Source organism: Ornithorhynchus anatinus, chromosome 14, assembly GCF_004115215.2.
Source record: "Ornithorhynchus anatinus isolate Pmale09 chromosome 14, mOrnAna1.pri.v4, whole genome shotgun sequence".
Lineage (NCBI taxonomy): Eukaryota > Metazoa > Chordata > Mammalia > Monotremata > Ornithorhynchidae > Ornithorhynchus > Ornithorhynchus anatinus.
This window is the reverse complement of record NC_041741.1, coordinates 17,418,561-17,440,775: the sequence shown is the minus strand read 5'-3', so window position 1 is coordinate 17,440,775 and position 22,215 is coordinate 17,418,561. Positions and strand designations below refer to the sequence as shown.

The following is a 22,215-nucleotide window of genomic DNA, read 5'->3' as shown; positions in this document are numbered from 1 at the left end:
TGGCGTCCTCTGGCTCACAGCTGGAGCTCATCTTCACAGCTGGAACTCATCTTCATCGTCGGTGCTATTTATCGAGCGCTTCCTGCGCGCAGAGGACAGCACAGTTAGTAGACGTGTCCCTTGCCCACAACAAACTTACAGTCCTTCAGATGGCACACCGCTGCTCTCCCCATCTTCAAGGCCCTTCTGAAATGATGCCTCCGGGAGACCTTCCCCGATCCATCGCTCACCTCCCCGCCCTGCTCCCCGCAAATGCCACCCCCGGCACTATGTAAGGCTCTATTATTCCCCCCGGGTTTAATTTATTTTTATCTAAAGACCCAGAGCCTGGCAAGGCGGGCAGCTGGCACGGTCACTGCCCAAATCTTCTCAGAAAAGGAACCGGGCAAACCGCCCCTTCCGACCCACGCGTCTCTGTCCATCTTGCTCTGTTGCCTGCAGAGATTCAGTGAAGCCCCTCGGAGTTTAATAAAGAGAGGAACAATATATATGGGTGTCTGTTTCTGAGCTCGGCGCCCGGCCGACTCTGCCGTGTAAATGAATTTGTAAACAGGAACGTGACATCCAAATAAGTGGGAGTTCGTGATGTGGCGAAAGACTGGAAACTTAGCGGGGGTCTCAGCTCTGCATTAATCTCTGTTTCTTCAGCCAAGTCATTTCACTTCGAGGCTTAATCTTCTCATTTGTAACACTGGAGAGATGATCTCGCTGGCGACTGAACAGACTGATATGGCAGACAGTCTCTTCATCACTGACGGATTTAGCTTGTCACTCTTTTCTTCACTATTGACTTTTTTTTTTTTCAAGTCTCGGGGCTGGTTCTCCCCTAAATTCTTCACAGGGCAGATAAGTGTATATATAAATCCCATTTCTGATGGAGATGTTTTTTCCCCAGAGATCAACCTCGACGTGAATGTCGTATGCCTTCTGAAAAAACTGAGGAATATCAAGTCGCAGTGATCTTTGCAAGCAAATATGCTGTTCCTCAATTCCATGACATGAGTTTCAACATTTCAAGGAAAAAAAAAACCAACCAAAACTGCTCTCTATCCACACACATTCAGGGAACGTATAGGCGGGCGCTTAAATGTTTCCAACTCTATCTACCCTCACTGCCAAGTGCAACACATTTTGGACCCGATTCTCTTTACCGCTCGAAGTTGCCATGTGGCAACGCGAAAACAACCAAGGTCCCTCCTTCCCCGGCCCCATCCAAAAACAGGCGGCGAAAATGTAAAATCAATATTTTATTGCCATGCTACAAAAATTATGAAGTTGGCACTGACGGGGAGGGAACGGAGGGCGGGGAGAAGGGGGAACCAGGGGGCTGGGGGAAGACAGGAGGCAAACAATGTTGTCAATATCACATAATACAAGGTTTTATTTTAATTAACATCTGGAAAGCTATATCAATACTAAAAACGCAAACCAAAATGCAAAATGCCGGTAGGAAACCGCATCAAAAATACACAATTTCTGCATAGTACAGTATCACTTTAGTCTTTTATAGAGAAACGTGGAATGTTTATAAAAAGAAATCGTAACCAAAGGGGGCAAAATTCATATTTCATGTACAATTTGGCAATGGTAGTCCCACTGTTAGACAACTTTTTATAAAAGAAAAAAATTAAAAATCTAGTAAGCTACCTTTATACAAAGTTGCTATATTTATGCCTTTAAGTAGGAAAAAACTTAAACATTTTATAATGCAAATTAGGACATACAATAATCTTACAATATCATACAATAAAATGAAAATAAAACGTAACGTGATTTTGGCCTTTATAAAAAAATGACTACTTTGCATTGAAGAATGCAACTGTGGCACGTTGGTGGCTACTGTACTATTCACCAGGCAGCTTCGAATTTTAAAAGTGTTCAGTTGTACCAGAATTGCAAATCTAGAGTGTAGTTTGAGATGCAGACGAACGGTTTAAAGTAGACCTAGCGATGCTGAAACGGATCAAAGTGACGGAGGGAGGGGAAAAGAAAGGGGGAGGTTGGAGGGGGCGGAGGGGGGCGCGACAGGGAAAGGAGAGATGGTTTAGGGGGACGGAGGATAGAGATATTTAGGCATATTGTCTCAGGGCATTCCACACCGATTTTTACTCAACTCACACCGGAAGCATTTTCTATACATTCAGTCATTCTACACCAGTCTCTTTCTAGTGCGGAGAATGCCCGTGCTCAGAATTTGGCAAATTTCAGGGAAAGAAGAGAAAGTTAGTACCATATACCTCACGCATCGGACTTCTCAAACGAAACTGCAAAGAAGCAGTGATTTACCTAGGAGTTCTCGGAAGGAGGCATGCTGTGTGTGTGTGTGTGTGCGCGCGCAAGTGTAAATATCTACGTATACACATCGACCCGCAAACACACGGGGCATCGGCCGCACAGATCGCCGGCTCCTCGTGGACTAGATAGCATCGGGGGAGCAATCTACAGCTGGAGAGAAACTTCGCCCGGAGGCAAAAAACACAGTGGCGGATGGCTGGGAAACAGTGAAAAATATAAGGCCCCTTTCCCATTTTTTTTGATGTCGGAGAACGTGTCTTGAGGTACTTTACATGCTGTACCGCATTTTCTGAGAAAAGATTACAGCATCGTGTCATCCCGTACATACGCGTACTATTCAACCGCGGGATCTGCATCGACAGCCGCCGGAAACCCGAAGCCTACCGGCGGATCTTCCTAGAACCCAAGCCTGGCGTCTGCAGAGCCGACTGGGGACAACAAGCTAGACGGGCTGAGGAGAGAAAAAGCTATTTGCTTAGTCATCAAGAGTAAAGTGCATATCTTGTCACTCCACAGCAGCAGTAAAATGAAAGAATCACTTGCCTTATCTTCCTGGTGGGAGGGAAGGCACCAGATTGCAGTTTTTTGCAAGGACGGGAGAGTTGAAAGAAGGGAAGGAGAAACGACAACAAAAAAAACCCCACAGTCCGAGGAAAAAGCAGGCAGAAGATACCCTCATCCCATTCCAAGCTTGGTCAGGGAGAAAATGTATCTCTGGGGAGTGGGCGAGCGAAAGGAAGAGTGGGATGGCGTTGCTGCGGGTGCGCGTCAAACCCCTCTCGTGCAAAGACCAACGGTCGATTCGACGGAGGCGACTCTCCCGAGGGGCGGCTTAATACGCGCTGCCGGATTCTGGAGGGGGACAGAGGGGAGTACTCTGAATTTTGTCGGAATAGAGGTCCAGAGTTGTAACTCCCTCAGTCAACCCGACGTGACTTTGGTTGTACGCAAATTTCTCCTCATCAACCCAAAACACCCGGGTGCGACTGTCATGGCTCCTCCGTCTCCTCCTCCTCTCTTCTTACGGCACCTTTGGCCAAGCTCTAATCTGCCCCTCTCGTCTCACAGAAGCCTCGCTGAGTTTGGGGGTGATCCGGACAAGAGTGATGGGGGCGAGTGTCGACAAGAGGATTTTTATTTTCCCCCCCCACATCGGAAGGAGTAAGGTTAGTGCATTAGCCCTTTAGTAGAAAGATGAGCGATCCTGTCTCGGTCTCATTTCTCGGGGTTAAGGGACGCCCGTTCTCTTCGTCCTCTTTCCCGGACCGCGCTGTAAATCCCGCCGCCCGCAGCTGGTCCGGTGGGCGCCCTCCCCGTTAAATAACCAAAGTCCGGAACGGCGAGACGTGGGGCAGACGGAACGGGGAGCGGGGAGGCTGCATTCCCACCGTCCTCCCCGTTCCCAACTACCGGGCACACTCTGCCTCTAAGTGAGCACTTGAGTAAGCACCGAGTTCCCAGAGGAAAATCCTGGGAGGCACATTTACGGAATCGTGGTTTCGAAGTAGTGAACCCGACTTGGGCGCCTTTTCCTCCCTACAGTGGTCCCGCTCTAGTGGAGTGATGGATCCTTCACGGGGGGGAAGGGGACCGACGCAGGTGAGCCTGACTCCCAGGCCGACCCCCGCCTGTCAGCCTGGAACTCTGATGAGAGAACCTCCCCCGGGACCGGGAAAAAAAGGCTAGGAAACAGCCGCGACACGTGGGATCCAGAAGGTGGGGAAAAACAAACAAAAATCCGTCAGAAGTTTTGGCAAGGTGACTCGATCCCTCTTCTGACCCTCCTTTTTGCCCTCACGGACAACCGGACCGGGCGATTTTGATTTTGCCGACCGATCTGACTCGAGAACTCACGTCCCTTTAGAGAAGCGTCGGTTCCTCGGCCGCCTAAATCATGACTTAATCCCTCTGCTACTGGTCCTCCGTCGCACCTGTTGCGCTGGCAATGTTCTAGCAGTGACACTCGGGGGGAGATCGAGGGACGCCTAGACGTTTCCACAGCAGAGCTGATGAACACTCCGAGAATATGGGCTAACAGTGCAACTGCAGTCAAGCTAAGTCGCTTGGCTCAGCGAACCACTGCTAAAGTGCTGGGGGGTGGAGGTTCGGGGAGGAGTGGGGGGAGGAAACGCGCGTCCACAGACACGGATTACATCGTGGGGCTCCCTGTTTTACCACCGCCTCTCCCCCCGACGACCCGAGAGATCGCCGCCCACGGACCCGTGGGTGAGATTTCCAACTTAAGAGGGTGCCTACGCAGACGTGGAAAGTAAACAGCGTATCAATAAATACTGGAAAAGGACGACCCTGTTAAATCTAACAGCGAGTTACAAACGAACCTTCCGAAGGAAAAAAAGAAAAAAAAAAAGGACAGAAAAAAGAATCTGACAAGAACGTAGACTATATATATAAGGATGGACGCACGATCAGACGTCGGACTATATACAAACTCAACCGATCGAAACGTAAAGACGTTAGGGGACAAAACGAGACCGACATCCCGACGCCCAGTTAAGGTACGTGGAAACCTCATACGCCTTCCGGCGAGCGCTGCCGGAGCTACCCGTTCGGGTACCTCGGGGGGAGGAGGCGCGGCACAGCGACGCAAATCCGTTTCTGGCGGGATTGACCTGAGGTTGATTTTAGATCCTACCACGGTTCGCGCCCAGTGAACCTTGGCGCGTCCCTTTCCTGGGAAACGAGGAGGCCGGGGAGGGGAGGAAGAGCCGTCCCTCCCACCCAAAGCCCCTCCCCGACGCGCCTTCACGACGCAGACCAACGGCCGACCGCACCTTCGCGGACGCGGCGCCCTCTCCGACGGGCAGCCGAGGGGAAAGGAGCCGGCGTGCTGACTATCCCTTACCCGTCCGACGCGTCGCGGCTCACGTCCGAAGGCCTCTAGCTAAGGAAACCGCACGACGCGCCATCTGGAGGGGGAGTCGACGGCTAGCTCCCGTCGGAGGCTAGATTCCCGCGGGGAGCGGCGCGCCGATCGCGAGGCTTTCCGACGCCGCTCGCGGATGCCGACCGCGACCGGACGTCAACCAGGGTCCGGGGTGCCCATCCTCGAGCCGGCCCGTCGCTCGCTTCGACGGGCGCTGGGCCGGAGGCGAGCCCCCGCAACGGCTACCGGAGGAGGGGACGAGAGCCGCTCAGACGCGAGGACCTGACATCGGCTCCCTCTCGTCAGAAACGAGCCCGCGGAGGAGTCGGGAGAAACCGTGCCTCAGTCTAGAAAAGGGATTAGTGTTTAGAAACGAAAACGGAGCGCTCGCATCTTCATTTAAAAAAAAAAACCCAAAAAAACCCAACTTCACAAAGGTGCAAACGGCGGGTGGCGGCCCCCTCCCCCCGGCCTCACATGGGCAGGTCGGTACTGTTATGTCTCGTTTTCCTAGAAGTGCCGTCGTCGCGGGGCAGTGCTTTCTGCAAGCTGGACATAGCAGCGGTCCGTTCGATGTCTATCACGGCGTACAGCTCCGTGCGCCTGGTCGGGGTCTGGGGGAGCGGGGTGGTGGGGGTTTTGGGGGTCTGGGGGTTGTCCGAGTCGCTGCCGCCCTCCAGGTCCACCTGGATGTAGTTCAGCTGCCTGTGTTCTAAACTGGGCCGCCTGAGGTCGAAGTTGAAGACGGAGGGGGCGCATTCCCGGCGCCGGGGAGGCTCCGGCTTGTGGGCGCTGGCCGGCACGGCCACGTTCTCCGTGTTGACGTAGTTGTGCGCGGGGTCCAGCGCCGGGTGGTAGCCGTTGACCGCCGGGGTCTTCGGCCCCGGGGGCTCGGCCCCGTCCCGGCCCGGCTTGCGGGCCGCCTCCCAGACCGGGGGCAGGGACGGCAGGTTCTCGTAGTTCAACAGCGCGGTCCTCCGCTGGGCCGAGTTGTTGGCGTTCTGGGCGTCCGAGGGGCCGGCGGCGGGCGGGGGCGGGAGCCGGCCCCGGCGGCCGGCCGGGAGGGAGAGCCCGTTGATGTTCTCGTACGCCAGTTTGGGGGCGGCGGGCCCCTCTCGGCGCTCGGCGCCGTCGTGGCCCGCATCCCGGTCGCCGGGCGGCGGGCCGCGGCTCCCGGCCGCCTCTGACCCGAGCTTCTCCAGTTTCTCCCTCTCCATCAGCTGTCTCTGCACGGGGGTCGGCCCTAACACGAACTTGACCCCCTCGGGCTCGAGGACGACCTGGGGGTCCCGCTCCTCGGGGCCGCCGGGCTCTCCCCCGGCCCCGCCGCTCTCGGCGCCGGGGAGCTCGGCGGGGGCATGCGGGCCCGCTCGGGCCTTGCGCTCTTCTTGGACCCCCGTGGTGTTGACGTAGGTGTGGACCTAAAAGGACACGGTGAGAAGGGAGGCGTCAGAAGGGGCACGGCCCAGGGCGATCGACCCGGGGCCCGGGGGTCCAAGGGCCGGGGGGCGGTTCTCGTCCCGGCACGGCCGCGCGGCTGCTGGGTGACCCGGGCCAAGTCGCTTCGCCGCTCTGGGACTCTGTGACCTCGTCCCACGTGGGGCAGGGACTGGGTCCGACCTGACCCGGGTATCTGCCCCGGTGCTTACCACAGTGCTTGGCACAAAGTCAGCGCTTAACCAATACCACAGTCGTTATTACCATCAGGGGGTATTTACTGGGCGCCGGCCGCACGCGGGGCACTGGACTGAGTACTTGGGAGAGTCCCAAACCACAGAGTTGGTCGACACGTTCCTTGCCCTCGAGGAGCTTACGGTCTCGAGGGGGAGGCAGACTTCTCTGTGCCTCAGTGACCTCATCTGTAAAATGGGGATTAAGGCTGTGAGTCCCACGTGGGACAACCTTTCATTCATTCAATAGTATTTATTGAGCGCTTACTATGTGCAGAGCACTGGACTAAGCGCTTGGGATGAACAGGGATTGTCTCTGTTGGTTGCTGAGCTGTACTTCCCAAGCGCTTAATACACTGCTCTGCACACAGTAAGCGCTCAATAAATATGACTGAATGAGTGAAAGCGCTTACTTTGCGCCAGCCACTGTACTGAGCACTGGGGTGGATACAAGCTAATTTGAAGGCTTATATGGGAGGCTCATAGTCTTCACCCCCATTTTACAGCCTGAGGCAACTGAGGCACAGAGACGTCAGTGACTTGCCCAAGGCCACACGGCAGACAAGCGGCGGAGCCGGAATTAGAACCCAGGTCTTTCTGACTCCCAGGCCCGGGCTCTTTCTGCTAGGACCCAGTGCATCTCTTTATTAAAGAAACGCTTTCTGTTGAACAACGCTATTCGCAACGGAAACTGAGTTCTCATTTAGGGCGGTCGGAGCAGATATGTGTGCTGACGTTTCTGATGGCCCAAAACCTTTCCCTGATGCTACAGAATCAGAGGCGGTTCCGGGGAACGAACAGAAACCTCCAGTCGGCGATGCCTTCGATAAGAGCCCCTCGGTCTAGGGCCGGGAAAGCGGTCTCCCCAAGAGCGTCGGGTCCCGAGCACTTACTTGCTCCTCTGCCACCAGCAACGGATGCGTGGACTCTTCGCCTACGGACGGGAGCCGAGCACTGCCCACCGACGGGTGTCTACTGGAAGGGTGGGACGACGCGTCTCCGAAGGAGGGATAGCGGGGATACCCGTTGGGTACATTTGGGGCGCCGAACCCGGGAGCTGATACCATTCAAAACAGAAAGCAGGAAAACGGCCACGGTGAAATCCCCGAATCGTGCCGCGGCAAGGTCTCAATCCACGACCCCACTCCCCCAGGCCTCGGGCCCCCTCCTGTATAAGACCCCCCGGGTAGAACTGCGCAAAACCACGGGCAAAGTCATCCAGGGCCTTGGAAAACTGGCTCTCGTATTAGCCCTCTAACACCGAGAGAGTCCCCTTCTGCGACTGACAGGTCACCTTGAATTCGCTCAAAGTGTGGGCAAACAAAACGCCCCGTGGTTTACCAGAGATCCAGCAACTCATTGACGCCCCAACCACCCAATCACGGAGTCAAGTCACGTCGGACTTCATAAATGCAACTCGACCGGGTAAGCGGGATGACTTACTAGACGGGGTTCGAGGCGTTCGGGGGACTTCCAACTCGGTCTGATGATGATTCCTTTCTACTACTGGCTCTTCGACCACATTTATGCTATTGTTCTGCATGATTTCTTGCAGCATGTTAAACAGTTCTTCTGCGCGGGCGCACTTGAAGGCAAATATTCCTACAAGCACAGTCGAGACAGAGTAGACGTTAAAGGCTAGGTTGACTCCTTCCTTTCCACGGGATAAGACTAATGATACTGACGGTATCTGCTAAGCGCTTACTAGGTGCCGAGCACTGTTCTAAGTGCTGCGGTAGATACGAGGTTGTCACGTTGGACACCTTATCCGGTTGGACCTAGTCCCTGTCCCAGGTGGGGCTCACAGTCTTCATCCCCATTTTATGGATGAAGGGACCGAGAAGTGAAGTGACTTGCTCGAGGTCACCCAGCGGACAAGTGGCAGAGCCTGGATTCGAACCCAGGTCCTCCTGGCTCCCAGGCCAGGGCTCTCTCCGCCGCGCCATTCAGCTTCCCTAACTCTTCAACAGCTAGAAAGGTTGGCATTCGATTGTACCTGCTACCGGATCTGCGCTCAGGGATAAAAAGCAAAAGAAAGCGGTTCTATTAAAGGTCAGGTTGCAGTCACCTTATCTGTAAAACGGGGATTGAGACCGTGAGCCTCGCGTGGGACGGGGACTGTGTCCAACCCGATTTTCCGGTATCCGCCCCAGGACTCGGTACAGTGCCTGGCACGCAGGAAGCGCTTAACCAATACGACTATTATTATTATTAGGTAGCCGGAGGCCAAAATGAAACGTTTCACGGAGCGGCAGACTCTCAGTTGAGTAAGCAGGCCTACCGAAAGAAACTCTGGGTGAAATAAGGGCTTCTTTTAAAATTATATTTACTCATCGCTTGCTATGTGTTGAAGCTCTGTTCTGTAGGTGCGGGGAGGTACGAGATAATCAGACCGGACAGCCCCTGTCCCAACTGGGGCTCCCAAGCGGGAAGGGGTAAGATTTGATCCCCACCTTACAGATGAGGAAACTGAGGCAAGAGAAGTTAAAGGGCTTTGCCCGAGGCCACAGAGCAAGCAGACGGTAGAGCCGGGATTAGAACCCAGGCCCGTGCTCTTTCCACTAGGGGGGTAGGTTAACTTTCCACCGGACGGCCGTAAAATCCACGGAGAGGGAGGAGACGCCAACACGGGATAAAAAGCAAACTGGCTAAAGCGACAAGTGGGGAAGATTTTAAAAGCTGGGCCCCGGGAAGGTACGCGGTAAGACAGCCGGCAGCGACAAGTAGTGGACTTGTTTCGGTCTCGAGATGCCCTGGCCTTTCAACAGCAGAGGGAGCCAAACTCAGCAGCAAAGAACCCATCAATCATCTTTATTAAGCGCTTATTAGGTGCAGAACGCTGTACTAAGCGCTTGGGAGAATACAACGTAACACTTTAATAGCCACACTCTCTGCCTGCAAGGAGCTTCCAGTCTAGAGGCAGAGATGGACACGGACGGAAATAAATGACAGAGAGAAGCACCTCCCCTCGGCTAAGCCCCCTTTCCCTCTGCTCCTCCCCCTCCCCTCAGCACTGTGCTCATTTGTACGTATTTTTATTACCCTATTTATTTTGTTAATGAGGTGTACATCCCCTTGATTCGATTGATTATGTTGATTCTGTTGATTATGTTGTCTTGTTTTTGTCCGGCTGTCTCCCCCGATTAGACTGTGAGCCCGTCATTGGGCAGGGATTGTCTCTATCTGTTGCCAAATTGTACACTCCAAGCGCTTAGTCCAGTGCTCTGCACCTAGGAAGCGCTCAGTAAATACTATTGAATGAGTGAATGATAAGTGTGGTGGGGCTGAGGGAGGGGTGAATAAAAAAGCTAAGTGGCTTGACTCTTCCGCTGAAAGCACCAACTTAAAGACGTCATACTTAACCCAACAATGAAACCCCCCACGGACGGTGACATTTGGTTGCTTTAAAATACAATAAAACCCTAGGTAACATTTTAACCTGAGAATGACCTTCATTAAGATGACCCATAAACTGTGCTTTCGGAAAAATGTTCTTCACGCTTCACGTGTTTACGGAGCCGCCGGCTTTTATAAGTAGCTGTTCCACTTTTCAGACTGCTGTTCATTTCCGAAATAGGACAGAGCTAATAATAGTCCTAGCTCTAAACCCTAACTGGTCCAAAGGGATATAAATGTTTCCCAAAAATACCCACCTAAAGATTTTGCTTTTCCTCGCTTTCACTCTCTACAGCCAGCATTCGCCGTCACCGAACCTCTTAGGATGGCTAATATCTCACATGCTGGAAGTGAGGATGCCCATCTGACAACAGTGTACAGACCAGGTCAGATCCCTAGTTAGATGCCTCTTTTCTGGTGGAAAAAGCCCGGGCCTGGGAGTCAGAGGAATGGGGTTAATCTGGGGGGAACCCGCCACTGATCTCTCCACGTGAGGACCTGGGCAGAGAGGGAGAGAGTGGGGATGATTCACTGCAAGCTGTCCCCCCCGCCCGGCCCCGCAAAAATAATTCAGATGCATGTCTTGCTGGGGCTAGGCACCCCTTTCCTGCCTTATCCACTGGTTTCTGAACAATGCTTATCCCCTGGGGGCCAGAGAAAAAATAACTGTAATACTAATCGATAATTATGATATTTGTTAAGCGCTTACTATGTGGGTCTCTCTCTCCCCCGACATAACCAACGTTGGCTGTCACATCCTCAAACCAAAGGACAAACTGAATTTGGGGCCTCTTGGATATGCAGGGCCGGCCAATTCTTTACACAGACCGAGCATAGGCCTCAACCATTCGCTTGGAGCAAAAGATCAGAAGTGGATTGGGGGTCGGGGGGAAGCGCGGTGGACACTGGGGTGGGACAGATGGGCTTCAAAGAGCTAATCCCTTTACTTCCCTTTAAACCCTTAGATATGCCCCGCTAGAAGAATAGCATGAGACTAGAAGAATAGCATGAGACTAGACGAAGAGTGATGTCCTTGTATCTGTTTGAAAATTCAACTATTTACACGTTGGCAGCTGATATCTCCCAAGTCCCCACACTATCCTGAGTTCTTATCCTAAAAATCCCATCTCCTCCAAGAGGCCTTCCCTGACTAAGCCTTCAGTGCCCTCCCCTCTGCATCGACTTGGCCGTGTACGCCTTAAGCACTTCGATTCCCACCCCACCTGCATGGCACCCATCTATAGAGATCCTTACATTCTACTCTTCCCCTAACTAGAATTTTTAATGTCTGTCTTCCACTGTAGACAGTATCTTCCCTCTGGGAAGCAAACCTATCAACTCTAGCGTATTGTACTCTCCCAAGCGCTTTGTACAGTGCTCTGCATCCAGTAAGCGTTGAATAAATTCCACTGATTAACTGATTCACACACACACACATACACACAAACACATGTTCGTGGGGGCTCCGGAAGTGGTTGGCAGATTCCAACACTGCCTGGATCAGAGTCGAGACTGACCGACAGCACCTGGGGGAGGCGGAGGGAGAAGTAAGATCTGAAATATCTCAAAAAGTAACTTTTCTCGTGGCAGGTAAACATCGCAACTCCAACCGAGCAAAACAGGTGATGTTTTCCTTCAGATAAAAAACTTCTAGAACAGAAGCCTTACATCTTAAGTGCATCCTTGTAGACAAACACTTACCGAAGGGTTACTGGGGTCTGTGGGCAAGTCAGGAAATAAAAAAAAACTTGCCAATTTACTCTTTTACTTTGGGCCATAATACGTCTAGGAAACAGAACCAGGATCAAAAATAAAATGGGAACCCTATGTGAGACAGGGACAACGAGCGCTTTGATTCTTAGAAGTAGCGTGGCGTAGTGGATACAGCCCGAGCCTGGGAGTCAGAAGGTCATGGTTTCTAATCTCGGCTCCACTTGTCTGCTGTGTGACCTGGGGCAAGTCACGTCACTTTTCTGGGCTTCAGTTCCCTCATCTGTGAAATTGGGATTGGACTGTGAGTCCCATTTGGGACCAAGGACTATGTCCTACCTGATTACCTTGTATCTACCCCAGGGCTTAGAACAGGGCTTGACACACAATAAATGCTTAACCAATACCATCATCATCATTCTCTTCTATCTAACCCAGCCACTAACACACAGGGAGTATTTAATGAATGCTATTCTTCCTCCTCCTCTTCTTCTTCTTCTTCTTCTTATTAAAGGGAACATAATCATTTCTAAAATGTGACAGTCTTCCAACTAGGAATACAAGTTCTTGAAGACTTATTGCAAATTTATCAGCCTTAAGCACAACAGCAGTGTTTTTCACTTTGTTTCCGAAATGTATGACCCTCCAGATATAGACCCAAAGGATTTGAATGATGATGACCAATTGCCAAATCCACTTTATCTATGAAAACAAAAAAAAGAATCAGTTCATTCTGAGTGCACTGAGCAAAGAAGCATCTGTACCAAAATGCTTCAGACGACTGAATGACTCATTTAATACGCAGGTAGGTGAAAACAGTCGGTTCGAAGAAAAAGAAAAGGGTCACGGCTCCACGTACCTTGTCCAGTTTGACATCTTCTACCGCTTTCAAAAGAGAAGAGGTTGGAATCGTAGCCATAACGACGCAGACAGAGGTAGTGCCATTTTACCGAATCCCGTTTGCGGGTGTACAAAATCAGTTCTGTGTCTGTCAGCTCCATTACGCCAGAACCCAACTCGTTACCATCGTCATCCACGTTAATGACCTAAAAAAACCCCATAAAAACCAAAAAAAAAAACCCCAAAAAACAAAACAAAAGAAAACCACGGCTCCATCAGCCTTGGATGTAACAGTAGGCTAGTTATCCTACATCTCTGGGTGCTAATTCACTAGAAGAGCTTAGTTTTGGGGCTTCGGGCTGTTTAGGTGGACCTCATGAGTTAATCGACTCTTGGTTTGCGGGGAAAATGGCAACCAAGTAATGTGAGGAGTCCCATAGGAAACAGACAGGGCCTCTGCCCTCGGAGCTTATGATTTTAATAAACCAGAGGGAAATGGCCTTCTAAACTGTAAGCTCATTGTGGGCAGGAAATGTGTCTGTTTATTGTTTAATTGTACTTTCCCATGCGCTTAATACAGTGCTCTGCACACAGTAAATGCTCATTAAATGACTATTGAGGAGGGCAAAGAACCATCAATTCCTAGAAATATTACAATATATCTTCAATCCAAGAAATACACAGAAACAAGTACACAAGGGCTCAACTTAAAGCACCACAGAGACAAAGAAATCTTGAATAGCAGGTAGTTTAGTTTCCAGGAGAAGAAAGAGGAAAGAGAGAAGAAGGGGGAAAGCAGAGAAGGGGGAAGGAGGGGGGGGAAGGAGAGAAGGACAGATGAGAGAAGAATTGGGGAGGAGAAGGAAAAGTGGAGAGGGAGAGGAACAAAAGGAGGAGAAAATGAAGACTGTACTTACTTTAAACTTGTTTCGATGGTTATCTGGGACAGTTTCTTTATCTGGACAGCTACAACAGCTACCCATGACTTCTTTAGAAGACCATGTGATCTCTAAATTAAAACAAAACACAAAGGGCCATTGGAGAAGAGTTATTAGAAACATGATGCACTCTCTTCAAGGAAATCAATATTCCAGAAGAGGCAGGTGTTTGCCCTGCAAAATCCATAGCCGACTCATTATTATCACAATAGCATTTCCTATTTTTTGTTTCGGTCGTTCCGTTCGGGAAGCACCCGCAAAAACAAGCCAGGGCTGGGATGAAAGGAAGCAGCCGATACCCCTCACAACTCACTGTCCGGGGTCAGGGTAGGGGGTGTCTTAGAGCAGGAACCAGAGACTTCTCCATTTGGGAGACGAAGCCTTCTCCCCAGGAAGGGAAGCAGCGTGGCCTAGTGGGAAGACCACAGGCCTGTGAGTCAGAGGACCTGGGTTCTAATCCCAGCTCCGCTGTTTGTCCACTTGTGACTGGGAGTGTCACTTCACTTCTCCAGGACTCAGTTCCCTCATCCGGAAAGTGAGGATGAAGACTGCGAGGCCCGGGTACGACAGGGATTGGGTCCAAACTGATTAGCTTGTATCTACCCCTGCGCTGAGGACAGTGCCTGGCACATATCAGGCGCTTAACAAGTAGCCTAAAAAAACCAATGCAGAATGGAGGAAAGCTGCTCCAACTCAGCAGTTCTGCATAGGAGTCTGACATTTTCCCAAAAGTGTGAACGAGCTTTCCCGTGGTGTTACATGGGGCGTTATTATGATGATGATTAAGGCATTTAAGCATTTACTATGAATCGAGCACTGTTATAGAGCGCTCTCCCAAGCGCTTAGTACAGTGCTCTGCACAAAGTAATGCTCAATTATTGGTAAATCCGACTGCCTGACTGAAGCGCTCAAGTCGATACAAGTCTTATCAGATTGACACAGTCCTTGTCCCATATGGGGCTCACGGTCTAAGTAGGAGGCAGAACAGGCTCTGAATCCCCATTTACAGCTGAAGAAACTGAGGCCCAAAGAAGTAAAATGACTTGCCCACGGTCCCTCAGCAAGCAACAGGCATTGCCGGGATTAGAACCCAGGTCCTCTAGGTTCCCGGCCCGTGCTCTTTTCACTACGTCCCGCTGTTTCTTGAGCGTGTGATCTGTAGGCTCAGAAAGCCGTCATTTTCAGCCGACGGCTGGGACTGTCAATGGGGAGCGGGGTGTCGACCCTAAAATTCTGGGAAGGAGAAGGCAGTGGGGACTCAATTGGAGAGAACTGTAGGGGAGGCAGAGAATGGGTTTAACGGGAGCGTCACAGTCTGCCGCACACGATGATCTACTGAAAGTCTGATGCCATGCTGCCATCTCTGGATGGTTCTCCGTGGGACGATTCCACCTCCGCATCAAACAGAAACGCCTCACCATTGGCTTTAAAGAGGTCCATCGCCTTGCCCCCTCCTTCCTCACCTCACTGCTCTCCTACTGTAAACCAGCCCGCACACTGTACTATAATGCCCAGCTACTCACTGCACCTCCATCTCGTCTGTCTCGCCGCCGACCTCTCGCCTATGTCCTGCCTCTGGCCTGGAAAATCCCTTTTCCTCTCCCCTCCTCCAAAGGCTTACTGAAGGCCCATCTCCTCCAAGAGGCCTTCCCTAAGCCCTCCTTTCCTCTTCTCCCACTCCCTCCTGCGTCACCCTGTTTTGCTCCCTTTATTCATCCCCCATCCCAGCCCCACAGCACTTATCTCCTTATCTTTAAAGTATATATTTATATTCATGTCTGTCTCCCCCTCTAGACTGTGAGTTCGTCATGGGCAGGGAATGTGTGTACCAATTTTCCCGAGTCCTTACTACAGTGCTGTGCACACAGTAAGCGCTCCACAAATGTGATAGTTTGACTGATTGGCATTTCTATAATCTATAATCCAGGCTGGAGATCAATCCCCGGCAACGGTTGAGCATTTACAAGTACACGGATGAATTATCTTGAAGGAGAAGGGTCATGGTTTTCCAGAGACTGGAAGGCAGCTTGGCCAGTTAGCTAATCTTCTCCAAGTGTCTAAGGAACAGGCCAGGAATGTTTCTAGAGCCCAGTATTATGCAAGGAATCCACAGATCAACCTTAGCTCGAATTGTGTGCCTTACGTTTTTGCCACATTTTTAAAATTCCTTACCCACACTGATGAACCTAACTACGGTTCTCTTCAGGCAAAGAGCTTTGAACCAGCAGAATTCCACAGATCAAAACTCCAGGACACAGACCCTGCTGCCTCACCCCCAAGATCACTGCCCAAATAACGGGAGCCTGCTGCCATCCAAGATAGTTCAGGAAGAATCCCGGGAGGGAGGGAGGGGGGAATTGAGAGCTCAACCGATTCGACTGAAAAATGAGGCGGGGGGGAGAGGGAGAGAGAGGAAGCCTGCAGAAGGAGGGAGTGGTGCCTGCTGAGGGAGGGAGAGAGATCTCACAGAGGGAAGGAGGGAGAGACCTCGCAGAGGGAGGGAGACCCACAGAGGGAGAGACTTGCAGAAGGGGAAAGAGAGAGATCCACAGAGTGAGAGAGAGAGACCTGCAGAGGAAGAGAGACTGAGAAGCCTGCAGAGGGAGAGAGAGTGACCCGTCAAGGGAGAGCAAGAGCTGTGCAGAGGGAGAGCGAGAGAGACCAACAGAGGGAGAGCGAGCGAGCCAAAGGGGGAGGGAGAGACCCACATAAAGAGAGAAAGAGAGACCCACAGAAAGAGAGAAAGAGAGACCCACAGAGGAGGAGATAGAGACCAAAAGAGGGAGAGCAAGAGACCCAAAGAGGGAAAGAGATCCACAGAGGGAGGGAGAGACCCACGGAGGGACCTGCGGAGGGACAATGACCCGAAGAGAGAAAGACCCACAGAGGGAGAGACAGACCAGCGAGCAGCGAGACTGTGGAAACAGAGAGGACGGGCTCCAGGCTCAGTGTGGCCGCCCCGCAGGCCCCCCCGCGCCCCGCTTCCGCAGCCTCCCCTGACTCCCCTCACCCTGACGTTCTCCGCCCCGCCGGGGTCCGGGGAGACACCCCCCGGGTGCTTCCGGCCGGTCCCGCCGGGAGCGGCTTGTCGACGAGCCCGGCTGCGTCAGATCGCCGAATCTAAGTCCGCAGACGGCCGGCCCTTCTCCCGTCAGGCCCCGGAGTAGACGGCCGACGCTCTTCGGGCCCGACCGGTCGGGGGTGAGGGGGCCATTTCAGAGTCGAGAGAAATCTGCGAACTGCTGGTGGCCTCATAACCCAGAGACCGCACCGGAGGGTTCCCCTTGACTTTGGAGCGGGCCGTTTGTTTTGAAGCTCCACATTCGGCTCTCGCTCCCGTCCAGTGAGAGAGCGGCTCAAAGCCACAGCTATGCAGCTATCGAACAAGGATTCTTAGGAGCCGAAACTCAACATTTGCAAAACCCAAACAAACCAGACAAACGAAAGAAAAAGAAAAAAAAAAAGAAAAAACACCCAACGGCTCAAGTAAACACCAGTGAAATTTCCCCAAGGGAACTGCACAAATGAGGTTGTGTTTTTTTTCCTTTCAGTTTCTTCCGTGAAGTAGCTTTACATCACTGACTGCAAAATTCCCTTTGGCACGCTTGGAAACAGAGATCTCAAATAGGCCTCCTCCCCAGACTATCTCGGTGCGTGCCCCGGGCTAATTTTAGAAAGCCCGGCGCCAGCTCTGGGTAGCCTGCTGGGCATCAGAGAAGGGAGGAAGGCATAGGGGGACGGGGTAACCACATGCTGACAGGAATGGTGCCCGGCGACCCTCAGGGCTTACTACAATGCCTGGCATATAGCAAGCACCTCACAAAACAAAAAGGGGGCCCGGGGGAGACCCTTGCCCGTGACGTCAGCTGGCAAAATCGGGCCTGCTCAGAACATCCTGGTGGGGCGGCACCGAACCATCCTGCCCCGGCCCTGGCCGGCCTCGAATAAGGACAGAGGGCGGGGAATGTGGCACCAGAGGCCCCTAATTTCCCCGGGAATTTCCCTGGGAGCCCTAATAAATAATAATTGTGGTATGTGTTAAGTGCTTTCTGTGTGCCAGGCACTGTAGTAAACACTGGGGTGGATACAAAGCAAATAGGGTTGGACACAGTCCACGTCCCACATGGAGATCACGGTCTCAATCCTCATTTTACGGATGAGGTGACTGAGGCCCAGAGAAGTGTAAGCGACTTGCCCGAGGTCACACAGCAGACGAGTGGCGGAGCTGGCGCAGTCCCTGCCCACCACGAGCTTACGGCCCAGCCCGTTTGCTTTAGGCCTGACATTAATCCAATGCCACAGATAATAATAATATTGGTATTTGTTAAGCGCTTACTATGGGCTTAGCACTGTTCCGTCTGTAGCATTCCACACTTTTAGTGGGAGCGGGATTCATTTCAGAGAGTCAACTTTCTGGGCTCCGCCGGCCTAGTTTACCGGCACAGTTTAAATGACAAAAATTCTAGGATCCTAAAAGGAACCTCTAATTTTATCCCTGACCGTGAGGGAAAAAAACGGTACACGTGGATTTTCGTTTTTCAAATGAGTCCGCTCGTCTTCTGAAATAAGATCCTCAGCATTTCGGGAAACTTAGGATCGTTTTTAGGAAGAACAAAAAGGAACTGGGGAATTCGTTCCCCGCCTAACTCCCCAAGCATTTTGCTGTCATAAATATTGTGCTGCCGAAAAATCAACACGTAACACCGCAGGCAAACGGCAAACCCGGGAGGGGAGCAAGGCAAATGACAAAACAAGAGCAAACATTCTTGCCAGCTGGAGAGAAACACAAAACACTGCACAGGGAACCCTTTAAGGAGGAATTTGGATCTCCCAAGAGGAATGAGGGAAATCGCCCACACAGAGGGGGAGGGGGCCCGAGAAAGACAGAGAAGGAGACCCGGAGACAGGCAATGACAGAGATACCGAGACAGAACGGGATCCTGCCTGAGTTGTTGGGAGCGCGGCAATCAGTAGGTGGTATTTACTGAGCATTTACTGTTTGCAGACCACTGGGACGCGTGGGAGAGTATGATATAACAGAGTTGGTAGCCACGTTGCCTGCCCACATGGAGCTTACAATTCCCTGCAGCGCAGAACGGAAGAGAAGAGGACACCACCATCAGTTGCCGATCACTCAAGATGCCCTGCATCCTAATAATAATAAATGACAGCATCTGTTATGTGCTATAATCATGATAGTTATTTAATGATGATGGTATTTGTTAAGCTCTTACTATGTGCCTAGCCCTGTTCTAAGCACTGGGATAGGTACAAGTTAATCAGGTTGTCCCATGTGGGGCTCACGGTCTTAATCCCCATTTTACAGATGAGGTAACTGAGGCACAGAGAAGTGAAGCGGCTTGCCCCCGGTCCCACAGCAGACAAGTGGCAGAGCCGGGATTAGAACCCACATCTTCTGACCCCCAAGCCCGTGCTCTTGCCACTGAGCCACGCTGTTTCTCTGCGTGTCGGGTACTGCACTAAACACTGGGGTGGAAAGGTTTGCTAGTCATTTCCCTTCCAGATCGCTTACAGGTGAGTTAATTAGCCATGACCGATCGAGGACTGCTCTCTGTGCGTGCTCGGGAGGCAGGGAGACGGGGGTCCGGGAGTCAGGAAGCTCTCCCGAGGAGCCTCGGCCCCGCCTGCGAGCGCCTTCTAGTTCTCCTCCTTCCTCTCCCTCAAGGCCCGTCGGCTTTTCCTGCGGCCGCCACCCCCTGAAGGCTTGCCCCGGGCCTAGGATCTCACAGCCAGGCGCTAGTCAGCTGGGGGAGGCGCCCGCCTAGCACAGAGGAGGGACGAGTAAGCTTGGAGGTGGTGTTGGAAGTCAGTCGTCTCCAGTAAGCACCGGCCGTGTGCTAAGCGCTCGGGCCGGTGCGATCCCGCACGAGTGGCAGACGCGGTCCCTGCCCACCACGAGTTTACGGCCCAGCCCGTTTGCTTTAGGCCTGACATTAAATCGAACTAAGGGGTCCAGTCGAACTTTCAGTTTGGGGAGCTCTACGCTTCGTGACATAGTGGAAAGAGCCCGGGCCTGGGAGTCAGAGGTCGGGGGTTCTAATCCCAGCTCCGCCACTTATCAGCTGTGTGACTTTGGGCAAGTCACTTCATTTCTCTGGGCCTCAGTTCCCTCATCTGTAAAAGGGGAATTGAGGCTGTGAGCCCCACCTGGAACGGGGATTATGTCCAAACCGATTTGCCTGTATCCAACCCAGCTCTTAGCACAGTGCCTGGCACATAGTAAGTGCTTAACAAATACCATTATTATTATTATTGTTCTCATCCTCCACGCTCCCAAGAGCTTAGTCTGTTGCTCTGCACACAGTAAGCGCTCCATAAAGACGATCGATCGATCAATCGATCGATCCCCTAGCGGGCAGTGCGTCCGTGATTTCAGCAGCCACCTCGACTCCCCAATCTACATCTTGGATCCCGGCCTTTCACTGACGCCCGGGGTTGCCTTCGCCATTCGGGACATCGCCGGTCTGAGTGTCTCGCCAATGCTTCAAACTGAACCCGTCGATCCAGAGTATTTATGGAGAGCCTACCGAATGCAGAGCACTGCATTAAACGCTCGGGAGACTACGAAAGAGTTACAAGACGGGGTCCTCGACCTCAAGGAGTTTACCATCTAGTGGAACAGACACAAAGTAATTTGCAGATATGAACATTACATGTGCATCTGTAAATAAATATATCTGGTATTTGTTAAGCAGCTATTATGTGTCAGGCACTGTACTAAGCACTGGGGAAGATCCAAGCTAATCAGGTTGGACAGAGTCCCCGTCCTACATGGGGCTCTCATGTCTCAATCCCCATTTAACAGATGGGGGAACTGAGGCACCGAGAAGCTGAGTGACTCGCCCAAGGTCACGGCAGACAAGTGGCAGAGCTGGGATTTGAACCCGGGTCCTTTCGACTCCCAGGCTCGGACTTTAACCACTAGGTCACATTGCTTCCCTGTGAATCCATAAAGAGGGGAAAACTGGACATTAACATGAATGAGGCCAAATCTGAATTCATGCTTCCTCCAAAATCACTCTTTTTCCTAACTTGGGTAAATGTCAGTGATAATAATGAGATGCTGACGCACAGTCCTCGAATTACAATGTTTCGAGTAACGACGAACAGCCCTTCAGACGTCAAAGGCTTTAGCTTTCAGGCGGCTCTGACTCTAGACTAAGCTCGTTACAGGCCGGGAACGTGTCTGCTAATTCTGTTGTGCTTTACTCTCCTCCCAAGTTCTTAGGACGGCGCTCAGCACAAAGTAAGTGCTCAAAAAATACCAGTGACTGACTGACAGTAGAAGGGCCTCCTTTTTGCCATTAACCCCGTATCACTTATAGTAGATTTCTTCATCGGAGCTAAGACGAGTGTGCTGATCCTCCCAGGGGACTGGGAGCCCCTGAGGGAAAGGTTTAGGCCTACTACTAGCTACTCCACTGTCCTCGCTCACGTGCAGTGTTCTGCACACCCAGGAGGTGCTCAATAAATACTACTGAGGGATGGACTGACTCGGCATGGCAAGCAGGTGACCCATCACCCCCCGACCACAGCCTGGCACCTGCTGCTCTCCCCACTCCCTCTGCCAAACTGTTACCCCGTTCTCCTGTTCATCCACCCAGGCCATGACCCTCCCGCCCCCAACTTGCTAAGTTTTTTTTGAACAACAGAACACGTGTTTGTGTCTCTCCCAACCCGAGTCCCTTTCCCGGCTGCAGCCGACCCTCCCAGCCACGGGGTCCAGGAGCAGAAATCCCCCACTGCTCCCCTACAGTTCCCTGCTTATAATTCTGAGATTGATGATGACGATGACTAATTGAGGTTTCTGTTTTATGCACACACTTCCCTCCTATTTAGACTGTGAGCTTCATGTGGGACTTGATGCTCTTAATACTAATTACGATAGTATTTGTTAAGCGCTTACGACGTGCCAAGCACTGTTCTAAGTACTGGGCTAGATACCAGTTAATCAGGTGGGCGCAGGCCCTGTCCCACATGGGGCTCACAGTCTCGACCCCCATTTTACAGATGAGGTAACTGGGGCCCAGAGAAGTGAAATGATTTGCCCGAGGTCACACAGCAGACAAGTGGCCGAGCTGGGATCAGAACCCATGACCTACTGACTCCCAGGCCCGTGCTCTATCCGCCACGCCACCTTGCAACCTCTCCCGGCGCTTAGAACGGCACACAGTAATGCGCTTACTATTTTTAAGTAAATTTAATTCCATTTACAGATGAGGAAACTTAGGTCAGAGAAGTGAAGCGACTTGTCCAAGGTCACCGGGCAGACGGAAGGCAGAGCTGGAATTCGAACCCAGGTCCTTATGACACCCAGGCCTGTGCTCTATCCACCAGGCTTCGCTAAGGGGACATGAGAATCTTTTCTGCGGTCCTCTCTGTGGCCCCTTCCCCCATCTTCCCTCCCGCTGCTATTTCCCCACCCCAGCTTGGACTCTTCTGCCCCGGGGGCAAAATTATA

The 22,215-nt window shown here is 52.1% G+C and overlaps 1 protein-coding gene across 4 annotated transcripts in view; it reads right to left on the bottom strand.

Annotated features, from left to right (window-relative positions):
- Nucleotides 1-1,234: 1,234 nt before the first annotated feature.
- FRS2 (fibroblast growth factor receptor substrate 2) overlaps nucleotides 1,235-22,215 on the bottom strand; it is a 38,491-nt gene continuing 17,510 nt past the window's right edge. For 3 of the 4 annotated variants that reach the window (XM_029079006.2, XM_029079008.2, XM_029079009.2), the window contains 5 exons: nucleotides 13,713-13,804; nucleotides 12,815-13,001; nucleotides 8,293-8,451; nucleotides 7,743-7,906; nucleotides 1,235-6,600 (listed from right to left, as the gene is read on the bottom strand). In XM_029079006.2, the coding sequence (XP_028934839.1) occupies nucleotides 5,653-6,600; nucleotides 7,743-7,906; nucleotides 8,293-8,451; nucleotides 12,815-13,001; nucleotides 13,713-13,778 (1,524 nt within the window). In that variant the 5' untranslated portion in view covers nucleotides 13,779-13,804 and the 3' untranslated portion in view covers nucleotides 1,235-5,652. Of the gene's footprint in view, nucleotides 6,601-7,742; nucleotides 7,907-8,292; nucleotides 8,452-12,814; nucleotides 13,002-13,712; nucleotides 13,805-16,743; nucleotides 16,842-22,215 lie in introns of those variants that run through there. The other variant, XM_029079011.2, reaches the window with a different exon arrangement.